We start from the raw sequence: 18,918 nt of genomic DNA, 5'->3' as shown, positions 1-18,918 counted from the left end.
CCACTGCTGGGGTGATGGCTGTGCTCTTTACATACTATTCACATATTATCATAGTGGACACCCACACAGGAGGCATCCTTGTATAATATTCACAGCTATTCATTCCTCTCAGCCTGTCCACAGAGATGAATTTGGCACCTCCTGGCCCTTGTTTAAAAATGCCCTGGTAGGGCTGTCCAAGATCGCATGCATCTCTCTTCTGAGACTTGTGTCTGAACCTTTTCCTTCCTCCTCATGGAAATCATGCCCTAGCTGTGGCATTTCTGAGACAAAGACCTAAAGCTTTACAAGGGCTCCAGGATAGCCCACTGAGAGCAAAAACCCTAGGGGAAAGGGGTGGGGTATGACAAGGATCTTTTATCCCCTGTTCCATTTTCCACAGAGCTTCCTGGAGCTGTAGTTCCAGATGGAGGGCATGGATGAGCAGCTGGCTCTGCTCACAGACAAAGTACACCCAGCTATTAGAAGCTCAGGAATCTATACGAGGAGCTACAGAAGTTCCTCATACCAAGCTGAACATTTTTCTGTGTAAACTTGAAATTATTTCAAAAGTAATTTTCTACAAAAGGCAAAAGGAAAGCTGATCATCCACCAAGCTTAGTCCCTGTGAGGTTCAACAGCAGAGAAATGGACAGAGATTGAGTCATAGAATCAGGCACACAGGGGTCAATGTTCCCAGTGCACAGTAGTCTCACCGATATTATCACCAAAATGTCCGCATAAGTTAGGTGACCTTGCTGAGCCTTGGTGTCCTCAGGTGTAACATGGAGATAACACCACCTACTTGGAAGTGTTTCTGGGTATGAAATGGATCACAGGATGGACAGAGCACACTTGGCAAGGGGCAGGGCATACAACACATACAAAACAAGCGTGGAATTTGTGTGTGTCACAAATCTCTGAGATCATAAGAAAGGCCTCTGCCTCTCTGAAACTCAGAGAGATGGAAAACAGAAAAGAGGATAATCTCAGCATGAAAAGACCCTTTACTGGGGATTTTAGGAATGGGAACCAATATGAGTTGCTCTTATGTTAGGCCAGCATGCCGTCATGTACACAAAACTTCATGTTTGTTGATGGTTTTCATGAAAATGCAACACTGAGACTAGATAAATATTTGAAACTACAAACCCAGACATGGGAAAAAAATCATTGGTGCTCTACAGAGGATAAAAGCCATGGCTCTGCCTGGAAGGATGGGACACTGGACTGCTTCAGGTGGAGGGAAGACAGCTCTCAGAAATAAAGAGCCTGGCTTGGGACACGGAAATCATGAAAATAGACCTCCTAAATAATTGCCCAAAACTTCCAGCCCAAGTGGACAGCCAGAGAAGAATGGAAAGCTCTGCCTGGAAATGCAACTAGCAATGTAACGTCATCAAAGAGAGATGTCTTATCTTAAGAGATCTGTGACACAGATTTCTCCAGATCAGCTACTGGTAGCCCAGGGGTTCCAGTTACTCCTCACATTTCCCTTCTCTGGCCTGACTTAATACAAATAACATGCTCTTGTGAAAAAGCTTCGAGTAATGGGATACCACCCAGGACAAGAAAAGAAGAGAATTTTACACATTTAATGTCTGTGCTTAAAATTGGAACCAGGAGCCAGATTCCGAACAATATATCCACAGGACCTGCCCTCAGGGATGACTGTCTCAGCCTGTACAAGATGCAGAAAAAAATATGGAGAGGCTGCCTGCTAGACCAGAGGATCGTCACAGCCTTCACAATGGAGTACTCACAGGGTACATCCGGGGAAGAGCAGGCTTGCTGTTCCTCAGACGAATACAAGGTGCTGCTATCTGGCTGGTGAGAGTCAGACAGGTCATGGTGAATTGAAGGAATCAGGTAACGCTCATCCAGTGAATCACTGGGGCCGTCCTGCTCTTCCACCTCTGGTAGGTCCCTGCTGAGCCTGGTGGGTAGAGAAGGTGAAGATAAACACCAAGGGGACTGAAACCACAGTGGCTAACCTGCTGTGAGGGGAGGCCAAGAGGTGGGCCCAGAGAAGCCCAGGGCAGTCCCCTATGTGAGGTAAGACAATCCTTTCCTGTCTGGAGCAAGGGAGACAGCAGCAGTTGCTCAGCGCACTGGGGAGACAATGAGCTGAGAAGAAAGACGAAATTATCCCTGTATGAAAAGGCCACAAAACACAGTGTACACGAGGGACATAAAAGTGCATTCGGTATTATTCTGAAAAATGGGTTAAAATTAACACACAGTGGTCAAATAAACACAGCCTGTGAAGTTTTTCAGAGACTCTGAGGGATACTGTATGCTCAACATTTGTTTTTCTCAACATTATAATGCAATAAGCATTTTTAATTCACTTTTCTGCTATCAAATACTTGTAGGACATGATGCCAAAGAGGCAGGTATCAGATATGCGTCTCAAATTCACTTTAAGCAAAAAGGACAGAAAAGAAGACTGACTGTGATTAAAATATCAAAATGTCTGTGATTAATTATGTCAAGTGAGTCCATTGAATACAAAGGACTAAAATTGAGAGATATTAATAAGAGAAAGAAATAAAAATACAGATATTCAAAGAAATGGATAACATTAGTAATATTGGTGTTTTATAAATGGATGAACCGATGGAATCGATTTATTTTCAGAACATTTTTTTCCTTCTGCATCTAAAGTCTCCAGGTGTCACACTAATTATTTGTCCATAATTCCTCAGAGTTACCTGGGACATGGTGGGTCTTGGTCTTCTTCCTCCCAGTGATCATCCAAAATTTCTGGAAATAAATTCAGACACAGATGGACACAGTAAGCAGATGATCCTCTGCTCATGAACAACTTATTTTCCCACCTCAACACAGGAACATCAGTCTCCTAAGTGTCAAACCCGGAACTGTGAAATATTTCAGGAGAGCTGAGATTGTGTCCTGGTAGCAATAACATGGCTTCCTTTCCTGAGCATAGGAGTGAAATATCCCTATTCTGGTAGACCATTATCATTCCAATTACATCTTCCCTGAGTCTGTGCAAAGAGCCAAGCCCTATTTTCACACAAACCCAAAGTAACTACTACCCAACTGCTTTCTAGGAGGAAAACTGCAATATCCAATCTTCTTTCTTCAAATACTCAGATGGTCCACAGTTTAGAGGATTTGAGAAATAGAAATTCAAATGATGGAATAAATCTGGAAACCCTTGAACCAAAATGAATCTTTGGTGCTATACAGATACTTTTGGTGCATGTGGTTCTAGGACTTAAAATAAAAACAAAGGACAAAAAACTTAGTCTTGCTTCCAGAAACCTAATGCAGTGAAATGGACTGCTGAACCAATGAGAAGACATAGAGGATGGGGTGAGCTTCAGTGAAACCTAGGCAATGCCTGCAACAGGAAGGTTTAGAAAGATACCACTGACCTTGGGTAGCCTTAGAACCGCATGGCACATTGTAGAGAAAAGAAACATATAAGGAACACAATAACTGGCAAAACAAAATCAATTCAAATTAGCAGGTCTGGCAGATGTGCTGCAAAGGTTGGTGTGAATTTGGCACAACCAGCTTTGGGTCACTATCAGGACAATGGGACTAGAAAAACAGAGACATTATCTTGCCTAGAAAGACACCAAAGCTCACTGATTCACCCCATGTCTGTGCTTCAGAATCAACTCTAGAGGGATTCGGACAAACATTTCCATATAGGTCCAACCCACAGTGACAAAATACTCAGCCAAGTCTTGTTCAGGGTGTGAGGACCACGAGGTCTATCTGAAGGTTCATCTGCATTTAGATATTTAACACATTCACGATGGAGTACTCACGGCCTACATTAAGAGCCAAGCCGACTTGCTGCCTGTCCACGGAGTTCGGGCTGCTCTTACAAAAGTGGTGGCAACTCAATGGGTCTGGAAATATCGAGGGGGTTAAGTAACATCCACTCAGTGACTCCTGGGGACATTCATTTACTTGCATCTCTGCCAGTTCACCATTGAGCCTGTTGAAGTTGGAAGGACAATAGATGAATCCAAAGGAAATCAGGAACTACCACGTTCTAGATGAATTTGGTGTGAGGATTAAGAGAGTGGTTTAGAAAGTCAAAATTCAAACTTATTCAAAGGAAAAAAAAAGATCCCCTTTTGGGTGGGACAGAGTGTGGCTCCAATAGAACAGATCATGGGAAGGGAATGTATGTTTGGTCAATTGTCTAGATTATAAGCTGAGGAAGAAGGAGAAAGGACATGCTCCAGGGCTACCCTCATGATACACAGAATTTTGGCATTTCTAAAACAGTGGCTTGAATAGTTTTGCATAAACTATGTGAAAAGTTTTACATCATGACTACATGGATATAACTTTAGAGGCATTTAGTGTACTCCAAAATGGTTTGCATTTGGGTCCCTTGACATATTATCCATTTTGTGATGTGCTATTCCTTTTTCGATGTGATATAATTTTCCCTAGTTGGTTTTTCCATTACCCAAAAGAAGAAAACAGGCTGAAAGCAAATATGCATCACATTGGTTATCTGCAAAAGAAAGTGATATTTACAGAAACTGTGCTCTGCTTTGAAAGAGCAGCCTGTACTCCTTGGATAGACAGCAAGCAACTATAGGTTTTTAAAGGAAAGACGAAGAAATGGAAATCGATTCAGGTACCACAATGAAGAGATAAATCATTGAGAACAGAGATAACTTGTGGTTGTCTGAATGGATGAAATAGAGATATTAAGCATCTTTCTGATTTTTCCCTGATTTCTAGTCTCTGTCTGTCAACACAGTCCAGAGTATTTATGACTTCATAGACTTACCGGGTGAATGCTTGGACTTGGTCTTCCAGACCTTTGGCATCATTTAGATTTCCTAAAAATGAAGTCAGACAAGGGCTTGTTCCATTAAGCATATCCCTCCCCAGACATATCACATTGACAATCCACTCTTAACACAGACACATCAATTTTCTCAGTGTGAGAACAGAATATTAAGAGTCCTTAACACATGGCTTGAGACACCTGTTGTGGTTGGCTTTGCCGAGTCATGGGGCAAACTCTTCCTACCAACTCACAAGTGATAGAGCCTGGGGCTAGGCATAGTGGAACCTTGGCCAAACCTTCAACAGAGATCTGGACAAGGATGTCACTGTCTTTGGACAGTGAATTATGGTAATGACTTATTCAAGGATATGTGAAAGGCTGTTTGAAGTCTTTGGACATGCATAGAAACTCACAACATTTGTAAAAGAAAAATGGACCACCACGTGTGGGATAACAGATTCAATCTTAATTGCTGCTGATGTGGTGTTGATCTGTAGGTCAACCTTAGCTCCAGTGATTGGCCAGTGAGGCAAAGATGAAAATTGTGTGGCTTTGGACTAGGACTGAACAAAACTCTCTTCCTCATGGGATGCCTTTTTTCCCCACACTAAATCCTAGAGCTTGCTTCAATCCAGTATGTGAGTATAGGGTCTACAAGAAGGTATGACATTTCTCAAGGGAGACAGGTTACAGGGTGCAAAGATCAGAGGCTACCTGAGAAGCCAGTTGGAGTATTATACCCATTAGAAGTAGGGTATTCACTGGTTACATCCTGAGCAGAGCAGATTTCCCATTTCTCAGATTCAAAGGAGGTGCTTGCACAAGGCTGGTGTGACTCAGGCAAGTCATGGTGACTAGAAGTCAAAAAGCATTCCTCCTGTGAGTCCTGCAGGACTTTCTTCTCTTCTGATTCCTGCAGCTTCCTGAAGATCCAGGCAGTATAGAGAGAACAGAAGATTAAAATGGGAGGTATTAGACACCATGTTTCCTTGCTGCTTTGACTGGAGACATAAGCTAGTGGTCACAGAAAGCAAAGTGGTCACAGAAAGCAATTGCTCCTTAAAGAGGGTCATGCCTCATCAACAAGGGTACCTGCATAATCAATGTTTGTATACCTAAAACTGAATTGTATCCCACATCTTTATAATACAAAATGTGAAAAAAGAGGGAAATTGTAAACTTCTACATGTGGGATGAAATGTGACTGCCATTGAGACAGAGCAAAAGACAGCAGTGGGTGCTCAGTGCACTTGTCAGAAAACAAGCTAATATAGGAGAATCCAGAACTGTCCCTGTGCTCTATAAACATGACTTGCAGCACACATGGAAAACTAAAATAGGGTTTCTACTATTTTGTGTAAATTGTGTTGTATTTTACATGTACCACCCATGTGGATAGAGATCTGGAGGCCTTCCAGACTACCAGATCTTATGTTGTCTTTCCCTTTTCCTTCTTTTCCAATTTTTGACATAACGTCAAGTTCTTTTTTCCAGTATCTTCTCTTGCAATCAAATGCTAGCCAAGATGCTGACGTCTAACAGGCATAAAGCATATATGCAAACACCCTGATATATCCACATGGAAGAGAACAAATGAAAATAGGAAGTCTCTGAGGTTGGTCAGATCACCTGGGTCAACTGACTGTGGGCACCTATAATGATGAAGGATTAAGACCTTGAAACCTATACATATACCACAATAAAAAGACGGCATTGTCAAAATAATAATTTGTAGTTGGCTGAATGGATGAACGAGTTCTATTCATCACTTCCTATTTTCCCCTGGATCTGCAGTCTTCAGTTGCCACTATTGAAACAACAGCCCACAAGTCTTCAGAATTACCTGGAGGCCACTGACTGTTGCCCTTCATGTTTCTCATGATCATTTGGATTGTCTGCAATAAATTCAGAGGAGATGGTTACATTAAGCAAATCACATGATAAAATCACTGTCTAGATATAACAAAAGAACATAAATATTCTCAGTATAAGAATATGATTTTCAGCCTGAGCTCGGTGGCTCAGCCTGTAATCCTGCGCTTTGGGAGGCTGAGGTGAGTGGATTGCCTGAGTCCCTGGTTTCAAGACCTGCCTGGGCAACTTGGCAAGAACTCATCTCTACAATAAATCAAAAATTAGCTGGGCGTGGTAGTGCACGCCTGTAATTCCAGCCACTTGGAAGGCTGAGGTGGAAGGATCACCGGAGCCTAGCAGGTCGAGGTTGCGGTGGCCGGAGGGGCCACTGCTCTCCAGTCTGGGTGATGGAGTGAGACTCCAACTCAAAAAAAAAAAAGAATATGATTTTCAGTGAGGAATAGTCTAGGATGCCGTAGTCTTGTGAGAAGTAGATAAGCCTATTTTCTAGATGCAGAGGACAAAACTCCCTCATTTGTAAGATTATAATTTCACACTCTTTAGGCTTGATGCAGTGCAAAAAGTAAGACCAATAATTCTCATGGTCTTCAGGAACTCATGTAACTTTCTAGGAGTATTTGTGCAATATTAATCTGTCTCATCAGATAACATGGTTGTTGAATGTTTGGAGGAATTTATATACAAGACTGCATGAATGGAGAAATTCTTTTTTTTTTATCACTTTTAAATTTTTTATTTTAAAATTGTGGGGTACAATTCAGGGCTAGGTATACAAATATCCATTGTGCAGGTACCCTTGTTGATGAGCTTTACCCCCTTCCCCAGGTAGATTCCCATTACTGCTAACCCCAACTCCCGGCCCCCCCCACCTCTGCAGTTTCCCGCTACTGTCAATCCTTTTCTTATAGTATTACCATAGTTGTTCAAGGTCCACATATGGGGGAGAACATGCGATACTCAGTTCTTTGTTTCTGTGAAAGATGTTTAGAGGAATTTACACATAAGCCTGCATGAATGGAGGAATTCTTTTTTTTTTATTAATTTTTTTATTTTAAATGTGGGGTACAATATTTTTATTTTAGATGTGGGGTACAATTCAGAGTTAGGTATACGAACGTTGATTATACAGGTACCCTTGTTGATGAGGTGTGCCCCTCCCTCCCCAGCAATTTCTCTCAACTGCCATTCCCATCCCCCTCGACAGTTTCCCACTACTGCCAATCCCTTTCTTTTAGTATTATAATTGTTCAAGGTCTGCTTATGAGTGAGAACATATGGTACTCTGTTTTTGTTTCTGCTATAGTTCACTGAGTATGATCTACTCTAAATCCATCCAAGTTGCTGCGAAGTCCACATGTTTGTCCTTTTTGATGGCTGTGTAATATTCCATTGTGTATATGTACCATATTTTTAAATCCAGTACAGCTTCAATGGGCAGCATGGTTGGTTCCATGTTTTTGCCATGTGACAGGAGCTGTGACAAACATTTGTGTGCAAGTATCTTTTTTGTAGAATGATTTGAGTTCCTCTGGGTATATTGCCAACATGGGAATTGCTGGGTCATATGAAAGGCCAATTTCTAGTTCTTTCAGAAATTTGCCACACTATCTTCCAGAGAGGCTGCACTAGTTTGCATTCCCACCAGCAGTGTAGAAGTGTTCCTTTTCTCTTCATCCTCGCCAGCATCTGTTGTTTTATTAATGATGGCCATTCTTACTGGGGCTAGGTGGTATCTCAATGTGATTTTAATTTGCATTTCTCTGATGATCAGTGAGGCTGAGTGCTTTTTCATGTGTCTGTTGGCTGCCCATATATCTTCTTTTGATAAATGTCTTTTTGTGTCTTTTGCCCACTTTGTAATGAGGCTGTTAGTTTTTTTCCTTTCAGCACGTTTGAGTTCCTTGTAGATCCTAGATGTTAGGCCTTTGTCAGATATACAGTTGGCAAATTTTTTTCCCATTCTGTGGGCTGTTTCCCTGGTCTTTTGATGGTTTCTTTTGCTTTGCAGAAACTGGTCAGATTGATGAGGTACCACTTGTCTATCTTATTTCTTATGGCAGGGGCACATAGGGTCTGATTAGGAATTGGTTGCCAGTTCCAATTTCCAAAAGGGTATGTCCTGCGTTTTCAAGATTCTTATAGTTTGAGGTTTTACATTTAGGACTTTGATCTATTTAGAGTTAATTTTTGTGTATGGTGATATGCAGGGGTCCTGTTTCAATCTTCTCTATGCAGTCAGCCAGTTTTCCCAGCACCATTTACTGAATAGATTCTCCTCTCCCCAGTGGTTATCGTTGTTGGTTTTGTCAAAGATGAGTTGGCTGAGAAATTGAGACTTTGCTTCCAAAATCTTTATCCTGTTCCATTGGTCTATATGCCTGTTCTTGTACCAATACCAGGCTGTTTTGATTACTGTAGCCTTAGAGTAAAATTTGAAGTCTGGAAGTGTGATACCACTGCTTTGTTTCATTTGCTAAGGATTATTTTGGCTATTCATGGTCATTTATGTTCCCACATGAATTTCAGTATTGTCATTTCCAGGTCTGAGAAGAATGATGTTGGTAGCTTAGTGGGTATTGCATTGAATCTGTACATTGCCTTTGGTAGGATGGACATTTTAACAATGTTGATTCTTCCTATCCATGGAAGAAATATTTTTCCATTTGCTTGTGTCTTCTTGGATTTCTTTGAGCAGGGTTTTGTAGTTCTCATTATAAAGGTCTTTCACTTCTCTGGTTAGGAAGATGCTGAGGTATTTCATTGTTTTTGTGGCTGTTGTGAATGGGATCGTGGTTTTTATTTGGGTCTCTGCCTGCTTGTTGTTGGTATATAGAAATGCAACTGTCTTTTGCACATATTTTTGTATCCCGAAGCTTTGCCAAAGTCCTTTATCAGTGCAAGTAGGTTTTTGACTTTTAACAGATTCTCTTGGATTTTCAAGGTATAGGATCATATCATCAGCAAAGATACCTAGGTGTTTTAGGGTTTTTATCAAGAAGGGATGCTGGATTTATCAAAAGTTTTTTCTGCATGTAATGAGATAATCATGTGGTTCTTGTTTTTACATCTGTTGATGTATTTAATTACTTATGTGGTCTTGCAAAGGTTGAACCAGCCCTGCATCCTAGACCTGAAGCCTACTTAATCATGGTGGATGATTTTTGAGATATGTTTTGAATTTGCTTTGATAGAATCTTGTTGAGGATTTTTGCATCTATGTTCATAAGGGATATTGGCCTGTAGTTCTCTTTCTTTGTTGCATCTTTACCTGGTTTGGATATCAGTGTAATGTTAGCTTCGTAAAATGATTTGGGGAGAATGCCATCTTTCTCAATTGACTGGAATACTTCCAAAAGGATTGGTATCATCCCCTCCTTGTATGTTTTGTAGAATTCTGCTGGAAAGTCATCTGGTCCAGGGCTTTTTTTGGGTAGGTGATTTTCATATGACAGAGTCAATTTCCAGGGATGTTATTGGTCTATTTAGTGTCTCGATGTCTTCTTGTTTCATCCTGGGGAGGTTGTGTGATTTAAGAAAGTCCTCTATTTCATTTAGGTTATCAAGTTTGTTTCCAAATAAGTATGCATAGTAATCTCTGATAATCTTTTGTATTTCTTTGGGGTCAGTTGTGATTTGATCTTTTGTATTTCTGATTGTGTTTATTTGGGCTTTTGCTCTCTTTCTTGGTCATTCTGGCTAGGGGTTCATCAATCTTGCTAATTCTTTCAAAGAACCAGCTTTTTTTTTTTGCTGGTGTTTTCTATGATATTTTTTCTTCTATGTCCTGCATTTGGGCTTTAATTTGGTGATTTGGATTCTTCTGCTAAAGTTGGGGTTGTGATGGTCTTCTCTTTCCACTTCTCTTAGGTAATTTGTTAGGCTCTCAACTTCTGATCTTTCCATTTTCTTGATGTGTGCCTATAGAGATATAAATTCCCCTCTGAGAACTGTTTTCATGGCATCCCAGAGGTTTTGGTAAGATGTTTCTTCATTTTCATTTGTTTCCAGGAATCTTTTAATTTCAGCTTTGATTTCAGTGTTGACCCAGTAATTGTTCAGCATCATGCTGTTTAGTGTCTATGTCTTTGTGGGCTTTCAGGGAATTTTGTTGGTGTTGATATTTATTTTTATTCAAGTGTGGTCTGAGAAGGTGCATGGCAATATTTCAACCTTATGGTAGTTGTTTATGTTTGATTTGTGTTCAAGGATGTCATCAATCTTGTGTATGTTCCATGTGGTGATGAGTAGAATGTATATTCTGTGGTTATTGGGTGGAATAATCTGCAGGTATCTATTAAGTCCATTTGGTTGAGTGTCAAATTTAGTTTCTGGATTGCCTTGTTGACTTCTGCCCAACCAAGCTCAGCTTCATCAGTGATGGAGAATTAAAATCCTTCTCTAGCCAGGCTCGGTGGCTCAGCCTGTAATCCCAGCACTTTGGGAGGCTGAGGTGAGTGGATTGCCTGAGCCCGCAGGTTCGAGACTTGCCTGGGCAAATTGGTGAGACCTCATCTCTACAATAAAATGAAAAATTAGCTGGGTGTGGTAGCACACACCTGTAGTTCCGGCTGCTTGTAAGGCTGAGGCGGAAGGATCGCCAGAGCCCAGCATGTCGAGGCTGCGGTGGCCAGGAGCAGCCACTGCACTCCAGTCTGGGTGACAAAGTGAGACTCCAACTCAAAAAAAAAATATCCTTCCTTGACATCCAATCCCTAAGAGATCATGCAGCTTCCACATCAGTTGTATAGAAGACATTTAAAAAAGTATTAAGCACAGAAGAAGAAAAAAGAATAACCACACACTTCCAAAGAGAACGGCAGAGCACAGAATCAACAGAGAATACATTAGAACAAGAAATTTGAAGTCACACACATACATCAATCCCCAAATCAAAAGAAAACAAGTAAACAAAGAAAAACTTTCTAAGAACCGCATGACAGGGATAAACAATCACATTTCAATAATCAGGCTGAATGTAAATGGACTAAATGCACCACTGAAAGGACACAGAATGGCAAACTGGATAATAAACCATGACCCAATTATTTGCTGCATCTGGGAAACTCATCTCAACAAAAGGGACGCACAGAGACTCAAAGTTAAATGATGGAAAATAAGTTTTCAGGCAAATGGATCACAAAAGAAAGCTGGAATCACAATCCAAATAACAGACAAAACAACCTTTAGGTATCATACAAAACAACCTTTAAGCTATCAAAAATTAAAAAATATATAAAAGGATACTACATTATGATAAAAGGTGAAATCCATCAACAAGAAATATCCATCTTAAGCATATATGCACCCAACACAGGAGCACCAGCATTTATAAAGCAACTACTAAGTAAACTAAAAAAAGATATTGACTCTAACACTATGATAGCAGGGGATTTGAGTACCTCACTAACAGTCCTAGATAGGAGGAATTCTAAAAGCTTTTGCATGAAAAGGAATCAGTGTTGTTAAATGGAAACATTGGCCATTCCTAGGGTACAGACCTCAGGGCACGCTTTTTTTTCCCTGAAAACTTAATAGCAAGGCAAATGTTTACATCCTGATCTTAAGATGACAACTTAGCTAAGACAAGTCAACTTAAAGGTGATATATACTGGGACCTGGAGCAGTGAAACCAGGTTCAGCATCTCCAAATATATAGGCAAGACTGCCAATTGTCTTGGACAGGCATAGAAGTCCCATTAACATTGTTCAGGGACACAAATTATATCACTGGAAGTGACAAGAGACATTGAATCTATGTTAGGAGGCCTGTTGGAACGTTTTATGTTTAGGTGGGTATGAGTTGTGTCACACATTTCTGTGGTCCAACACCCTGAAGCCAGGGAGACAAAAACATGACATAGGATGAGAAAGAAAGGATGGTTCCCTTACCACTCCTGATATATGATTTTAAAATTTCAACCTAGTTACTGACTCAAACTAAGTCTGTGTTTAGACAGGTTGTCCTTACTTAGTCTGGACAGAGGTATGATCTTCCTTAGTCTAAAGAGAGGTCTATAGAGAGGTATGGGATGCAAAGAATATAGAGGCTACCTGTAAGAATGTTCAGAGCTTCTTCCCCTTGATAATGAGAATGTTCACTGTTTACATCCACAGAAGAATCAACTTCCTGTTTCTTAGATGGAGATTTGCAGTTACTGTGATGGTGATCAGAGTCGGATAGGTCGTAACAAATGGAACAAGTGGAAGAACATTCCTCCATTGAGTCCTGATGGTCTTTCTTTTCTTCAGTTTCCCGTAGTACTGTGCTGAGCCAGCTGGGATAGAAGCAACAGCTGATTAAACCAAGAACCACTGGACACTAGGGAGGCCCAGCTGGTTTTGAAGTGTCCCTCGTGATTTTGGCATGAAGTATAGGAATGGTCCAAGTGAGTATAGGGGAGAGTCCCTTTAAGAGGGAAAAAGGAATCCTCCTTTCTGTGGAACAGAGTGTGGCTGCTATGGGGGCCAGAGACAAAGACAGTGCTGGTATTCATTGAACTTGGCAGGTAGGAGCTAACAAGGAAGGAGACTGCACTATCTCGGCTGGGACAGACATGGCACACAGAACATATGGAGAAAAATGACACCAGATACACCATGTTACTCAGTTGAAATGAATTTAACACATAATGGAGAGGTAAATACAGGCCATTGAGCCACTGTAGACTGAAGAGATTGTGTGCCTTCGATGCTGTTTTCATATTGTGATATGACAAGTAAATATTCTTGGGTCGAGGTTCTCTTCTTGATGCATAACTTTGCTAGTTACTTCCTAACTTTTCCTGTGCTTGTTACCTGTCTGCATTTGTGTTTCTTAACAGGAACCTAAAGACATATGTGTAGAAAACAGATTCACATCTCCTCCCGGTTTTTATTGAAAGAGAGAACAGGTCTTCTTTGTTTATGCAAGAAATCCCTAGGATTAATGAGTTTATCTTGGATCCCGCTTCCAAGTACTAAAAGGACAAGAGACAACCATGTTCACAGGACTATTTCACTGTTGGATTAGTTCATGAAATCAGCACATTCTGTGTGTTTTTGTGTTTTGTTTTATCCCTGCATCTGGAATATGTGACTACCTTCATCCACCTCTTGCCCTTTCTAAGACTTTTTTCTACTTTTTCCTCTCTTCTGAAAATTCATTTTTACCTGGGTGTATCTTCAACCTCTTCATCATCTTCATTTTCTGCAAACAAATACAAAAATGTCCATTTAGATACTTCTCATTACCCCATGTACAAGCTTGATGACATATATTCATAGAGTCATAGACATGTACATAAGAGTCAGGAAAACACCAAAAGCTTTCATGTTAAGTTTTTTAATATATAAAATGCCCTGGCAAGGATTCCTCACCAATCAGGCAATGAATTCTCAGAAGCATCACCACCATAATATGGCAAAATTAAAAATATTTTTTGCACCTCATGTAGAGGAGGTTTGTCTAGGTTTTCTCTGGCCTTTGGCTATACCATATTCCCACATCCTGTGACTGATTTGATTCCCAGGCACAGGCTCTATGTCCCTTCACAGTTCTTACTGAGACATTATTTCTTTCTCTTAGAGAGAATTAGCAACACTTTCCCTCAAACCTCCACACATCAGGGAACTTCACGGACCCTCAAGGTTGACTTCTGCTGAGTTATCAGGGGAAATTCTCTTTTTTGAGTGTGTTCCAGTCTAAACAACTTTCCTACCACCAAGTATGAGTGTATCAAGTAACTTATCCAATGATACAGTCATAAGTTTTCCCACTTTGCAACATCTACCATGAAAAAAATCATTGACTCATTTTACAAATGAGGGTATAGAAATCCAGGAAGAATTAAAAAAATTACCCAACCACAGTTACTAAAGACATTGCTGAGGATAGAGCCTGGGAACTTTCATTTTCAGTCTAGCGCTTTATTCACTCAAAAAGCTGCCTCCTGTCAGAAGCTCATTCTTGACCTATAAAACTCATTGGACATCACTTCTTACTCCAGAGACCATGTTCCTTCAAAAAGAAATAATGATTTTGCAATACTGTGACCTCATCTTACTGTGTGTGTCTCATCTTGTCCTGCCAAGGAAGTCCTGGTCATGTCATGGCCACAGGTGATTAGTGGAAAAAAAAGACCACTGAAAAAATTGCTATCTGTGGAGGTCTGGAGGTCTAGAGTCTCTCATAAGCCTGAATCTTTGTGTCCTCATTGCCTCTAGTCACCTTACCTGGCCTGAGTTTGCAGATGAGGCACTTTGCCAGCCTGAATCCCTCAGCCAGTGGCTCTCGGAGGTTCTCCCTCTGGTAGTCATCAGGGTCACCATGACTGAGGAGGAGCTTGAGATGCTCAAAGAGTGAGAAGGAGGCATCTCTCCCATCAGGTAACTTATCCCTTAGCTGTGTTAGCTCTTTTGCCTGAGTTTTAATTAGGAATCTGTAGTCCCTAGGGTGAAATAGGAGATAAAATATAAGAGAAGAGAGAGATGGGTGATAAGTTCTAAGTACTGCAAAAGAGATTTGTGAGAATATGCTGAAGGAGCCCTCTAAGCAGACTTTCAGCCTGGTTTTAAAAATGTCTGTGGCAAAAAGAATGAAAAATATCTTCAAAACAAAAGGTCCCCTCTGTATTATAAGAAGTCTCAAGATTATGTTCACCTTTTTGTTCTGTAAGCAAAATAATGTATTTTCCCGAATATGTTCCAAAAAGATGTCCTTTCAGTTCCTCACTTTGGATATAGGCATTTCCACGTAAAAATTTTCATGAATAGACCCTTCTCTAAAGAAGATATATGGGCAGCCAACAGACACATGAAAAGGTGCTCAGCCTCACGCATCATCAGAGAAATGCAAATTGAAACCACATTGAGATACTACCTATCCCCAGTAAGAATGGCCATCATTAATAAAACAACCACAGATGCTGGTGAGGATGCAGAGAAAAAGGAATGCTTCTACATTCCTGGTGGAAATGCAAACTAGTGCAACCTCTTTGGAAGACAGTGTGGCGATTTCTGAAAGAACTAGAAATTGACCTTCCATATGACCCAGCAATCCCCCTATTGGGAATATACCTGGAGGAACTCAAATCATTCTATAAAAAGACACCTACACATGCATGTTTATTGCAGCACTATTCACAATAGCAAACATATGGAACTAACCATGCTGCCTGTTGAAACTGGACTGGATAAAAAAAGTGGTACATACACATAATGGAATATTATGCAGCCATAAAGAAGGACAAACATGTGGACTTCACAGCAACTATGATGGATTTAGAATCTATCATACTCGGTGATGTACCTCAGAAACAAAGAACAGAGTACCATATGTTCCCACTCATAAGCGGACCTGGAACAATTTTCATAATACTATAAGAAAGAGACTGGCAATAATGGGAAACTGCCAGGGGAGGAGGGGTGGGATTGGCAGTTAAGGAAAGCTGCCGGGGGAGGCACACCTCATTAACAAGGGTACTTGCATAAGGAACATTTATATGCTTAACCCTGAATTTTACCACACATCTTTACAATAAAAAATTTGAAAGTTAAAAAAAGAAAAAAAAATTCAGAGTGCATTGTAGTGATTGGACAGTGTCACACATAGAAGTCTGGCCACGTAAGGGTGAGGTTAATCAGATAGAGGAAAGACCAAAAGAAAGATGGAGTGAACAAGACAAGATTTTTTGGGTGAAATAATAAGAAACCACACTCAGTCAGGAGGTGATTCTGATTAAGAGTAAATGCACAGGTACCTGCACACCCCTTTCAGTATAGTAAATGCTGCTTTGGTTAATTTTGAGTTACAGGAATTTTATCTCAATAATTACTCATATCAAAAGGAGAAAACAGGCTAGGTATGGTGAATGACACCTATAACATCAGCACTTTGGCAGGTCAAGGTGGAAGATTCATTTGAGCCCAGAATTACAAGAGCAGCTTAGGAAACATAGCAAGACCCCCTCTCTGTGAAAAAATTTAATAATTAGCTGGTCATAGTGGTGCACATCCAGTTCCATGAAAGTCTGAGGAAGGAGGATGGCTTCAGCCTAGGACTTGGAAGCTGAAGTGAGCTCTGTTCACGCCTCTGTCTTTACAATCCCACTTGATAAAATAAAAGAAAAATTATTAAAAAAGAGAAACCATGGTTGTGAGTAACAATTGCAGCCCATAATTTACGATGTCTTTTGTTTTCTATTTTTTTAAAAATAAATATTTGGACGTCATGTGCTTCCCAAGTAGATTCCTGTGCTTCTCTTGTCCCAAGTTAGCTCTGAGTTCTCCCGGCTGAGTTGCAGAACTTCAGAGATTCATACTTTCCTACCTGTCCCATCTCCCAGCATGTTCTCTTACCTGAGCTCTTCAGCTTGCCTGGGCTTCTGCACTGGCTCCCCCTCCAGGAACTGCAGCTCTTCCCCCAGCACGGACTCCAATAAATCTTTGTACTCCTCACACTCTGAGAAAAGACAAACACCCTGTCTCAGGGAAAGCTGGAAACACTCTTTTGGTCACTGTCTAGAGGAGAGAAGGAGGGCCTCTCCCTAGGACATAAGAACCCCCAGTTCCAGTGTGGGCAGGGATTTCCACTTCATTATTTACCTACCTGCTGACTCCATGACATCAGATACTACACAGTTTAGAGATGAGAAAAGAGACACTCAGAGGCAGTTGACAAGATAATTTTACTGTATTTGATAGAGTCTGAATTCACATCCCCTAAGGCCTGACATAGTAATGGGCCACTTTACCAAGTCTTGAAGTTTCTTATGGAAAAGACTGTGCTGCACAGAAAGTCCTGATTTCCTGGGGAGTTGAGAAGGCCCCTAGGTCTACGGGATTTATGGTTCCCTTTTACTGGAATTTTGAAAAAATCTAAATGATTTAAAAAAATACTATATTGATAAAATCATGTAAAATATTTGGCATAAGACCATAGGTCCATAAGGAAATATGCCCAAATACTTATAAACTTTATGTTAAATTAGAAATTGTAGAATGAAGAACTAGTAAAGAGTGTTTACTCTGTGCCAAGAACTGTTCTAGGAGATTTACAAAATATACATCCTGTAATTAATTATAACAATTCAAATTAGTAGGTACTATTATAGTAGCATATTGATGCACGAAGAAACTGAAGCATAGAGAAGATAAGCAATTGACAGGAACCCAGGAAACTGCTCTACACACTGCACTGTGTTCCCTCAACCAATGCTTGGGTATTATCTTTTGTTCTCTTTAGGAATAACAGCCTGTGCCCAGGAAGCAGGACTTCCTTCTCAACCACGTAGTCCCTGCTCTTGATGGTGTCACCTATGGATATCACAGATTCCAAGAGGAGCAGATTCTTTTTCAAGCTCCTTTAAAGCAGGAGCTATGTAAGATGACCACATCCCCCCTGGTGTAACCAGCACTGCTTTGCCTATTGGGACTAAAAGTTTGAGTTAAATGGAAATTCATTAGTCCTAGATATTTAGACCAACAGTCTAAATGTCGTTTGTCTTGCAGAATCATGAAGATTACAGGAGGCTCTTCAGAAAAATAGCCTAAGCTTCTCACTTTGAAAAACAGAAAGTGACTGGGATTTTTACTCCGTTTCCATCCTATACCCCGCTGGCATACTTGAAAAGTTGCTAAACACTTTGGGATTCAGTTTTCCATCCTCAGCAAAAAGAAGTTAAATTATCCAGTTCTACCTATCTAGGAATATAGTGAGGATGAAATTTACTTTGGTAATGGGAACTGACCAATCTAGCCTAAAACCATTTACTTTCTCAGAGAGATAATGGATCAACAGTCATCACTTTGGTGAATGTGACCCTTTGAAACTTACTGTACTGCTGCAGCTGGTTGGCCAGGGTATAGACAGTGGGTTCTGAGATCAGTAGCTTTTCTTTTAGGTCACGTAACTGCTGTTTTGTGTTTACCAGCTCTGCGTTCAATTCCTTCTTGTTTCCTGTAAAGTTTGCTTTTGCTCTTTGTCTGGCCAAAGATATGACAGAAACTGCCATGCTGTTCATGGTAGCAGAAGAGGTAGAGAGAGACAGGGACTGAGGAGAAGAAACCCAAACACATGATGAGTGAAAAACAAATGAAATCAAATAGGCTTAATCAGGATTGAGGGATAACAGAAACTGTAATTCTTCACTTACTGTTAAGAAATGTTTGGTCAGCACCCCTGAAAGTCACTAAAAATGAGGGTCCAGATACCAGAGCTCACAGCCAAAGGCACTGCCTGAAGCTACGTCTATGATAGAAGTGAAGTATGTAGCACCGAGTGTGCTAGGTAA

At 40.6% G+C, this 18,918-nt stretch overlaps 1 protein-coding gene across 1 annotated transcript; it reads right to left on the bottom strand.

Moving 5' to 3' along the window:
* Nucleotides 1–276: 276 nt before the first annotated feature.
* LOC103266476 (putative neuroblastoma breakpoint family member 5) lies at nt 277–18,703 on the bottom strand. Its single transcript, XM_021715577.1, is given in 13 exon segments — nt 277–323; nt 1,743–1,915; nt 2,694–2,745; nt 3,786–3,958; nt 4,772–4,823; nt 5,489–5,697; nt 6,618–6,669; nt 12,701–12,924; nt 13,799–13,835; nt 14,861–15,075; nt 16,985–17,087; nt 18,462–18,669; nt 18,671–18,703. Coding segments are annotated over 13 exon segments (1,578 nt in total).
* Between the last annotated feature and the right edge of the window lie 215 nt (nt 18,704–18,918).

Source organism: Carlito syrichta, unplaced genomic scaffold (genome assembly GCF_000164805.1).
Source record: "Carlito syrichta isolate Samal-C Ts95f unplaced genomic scaffold, Tarsius_syrichta-2.0.1 Scaffold307199, whole genome shotgun sequence".
NCBI classification, from domain to species: domain Eukaryota; kingdom Metazoa; phylum Chordata; class Mammalia; order Primates; family Tarsiidae; genus Carlito; species Carlito syrichta.
This window is presented reverse-complemented; position numbering and strand designations above follow the sequence as displayed.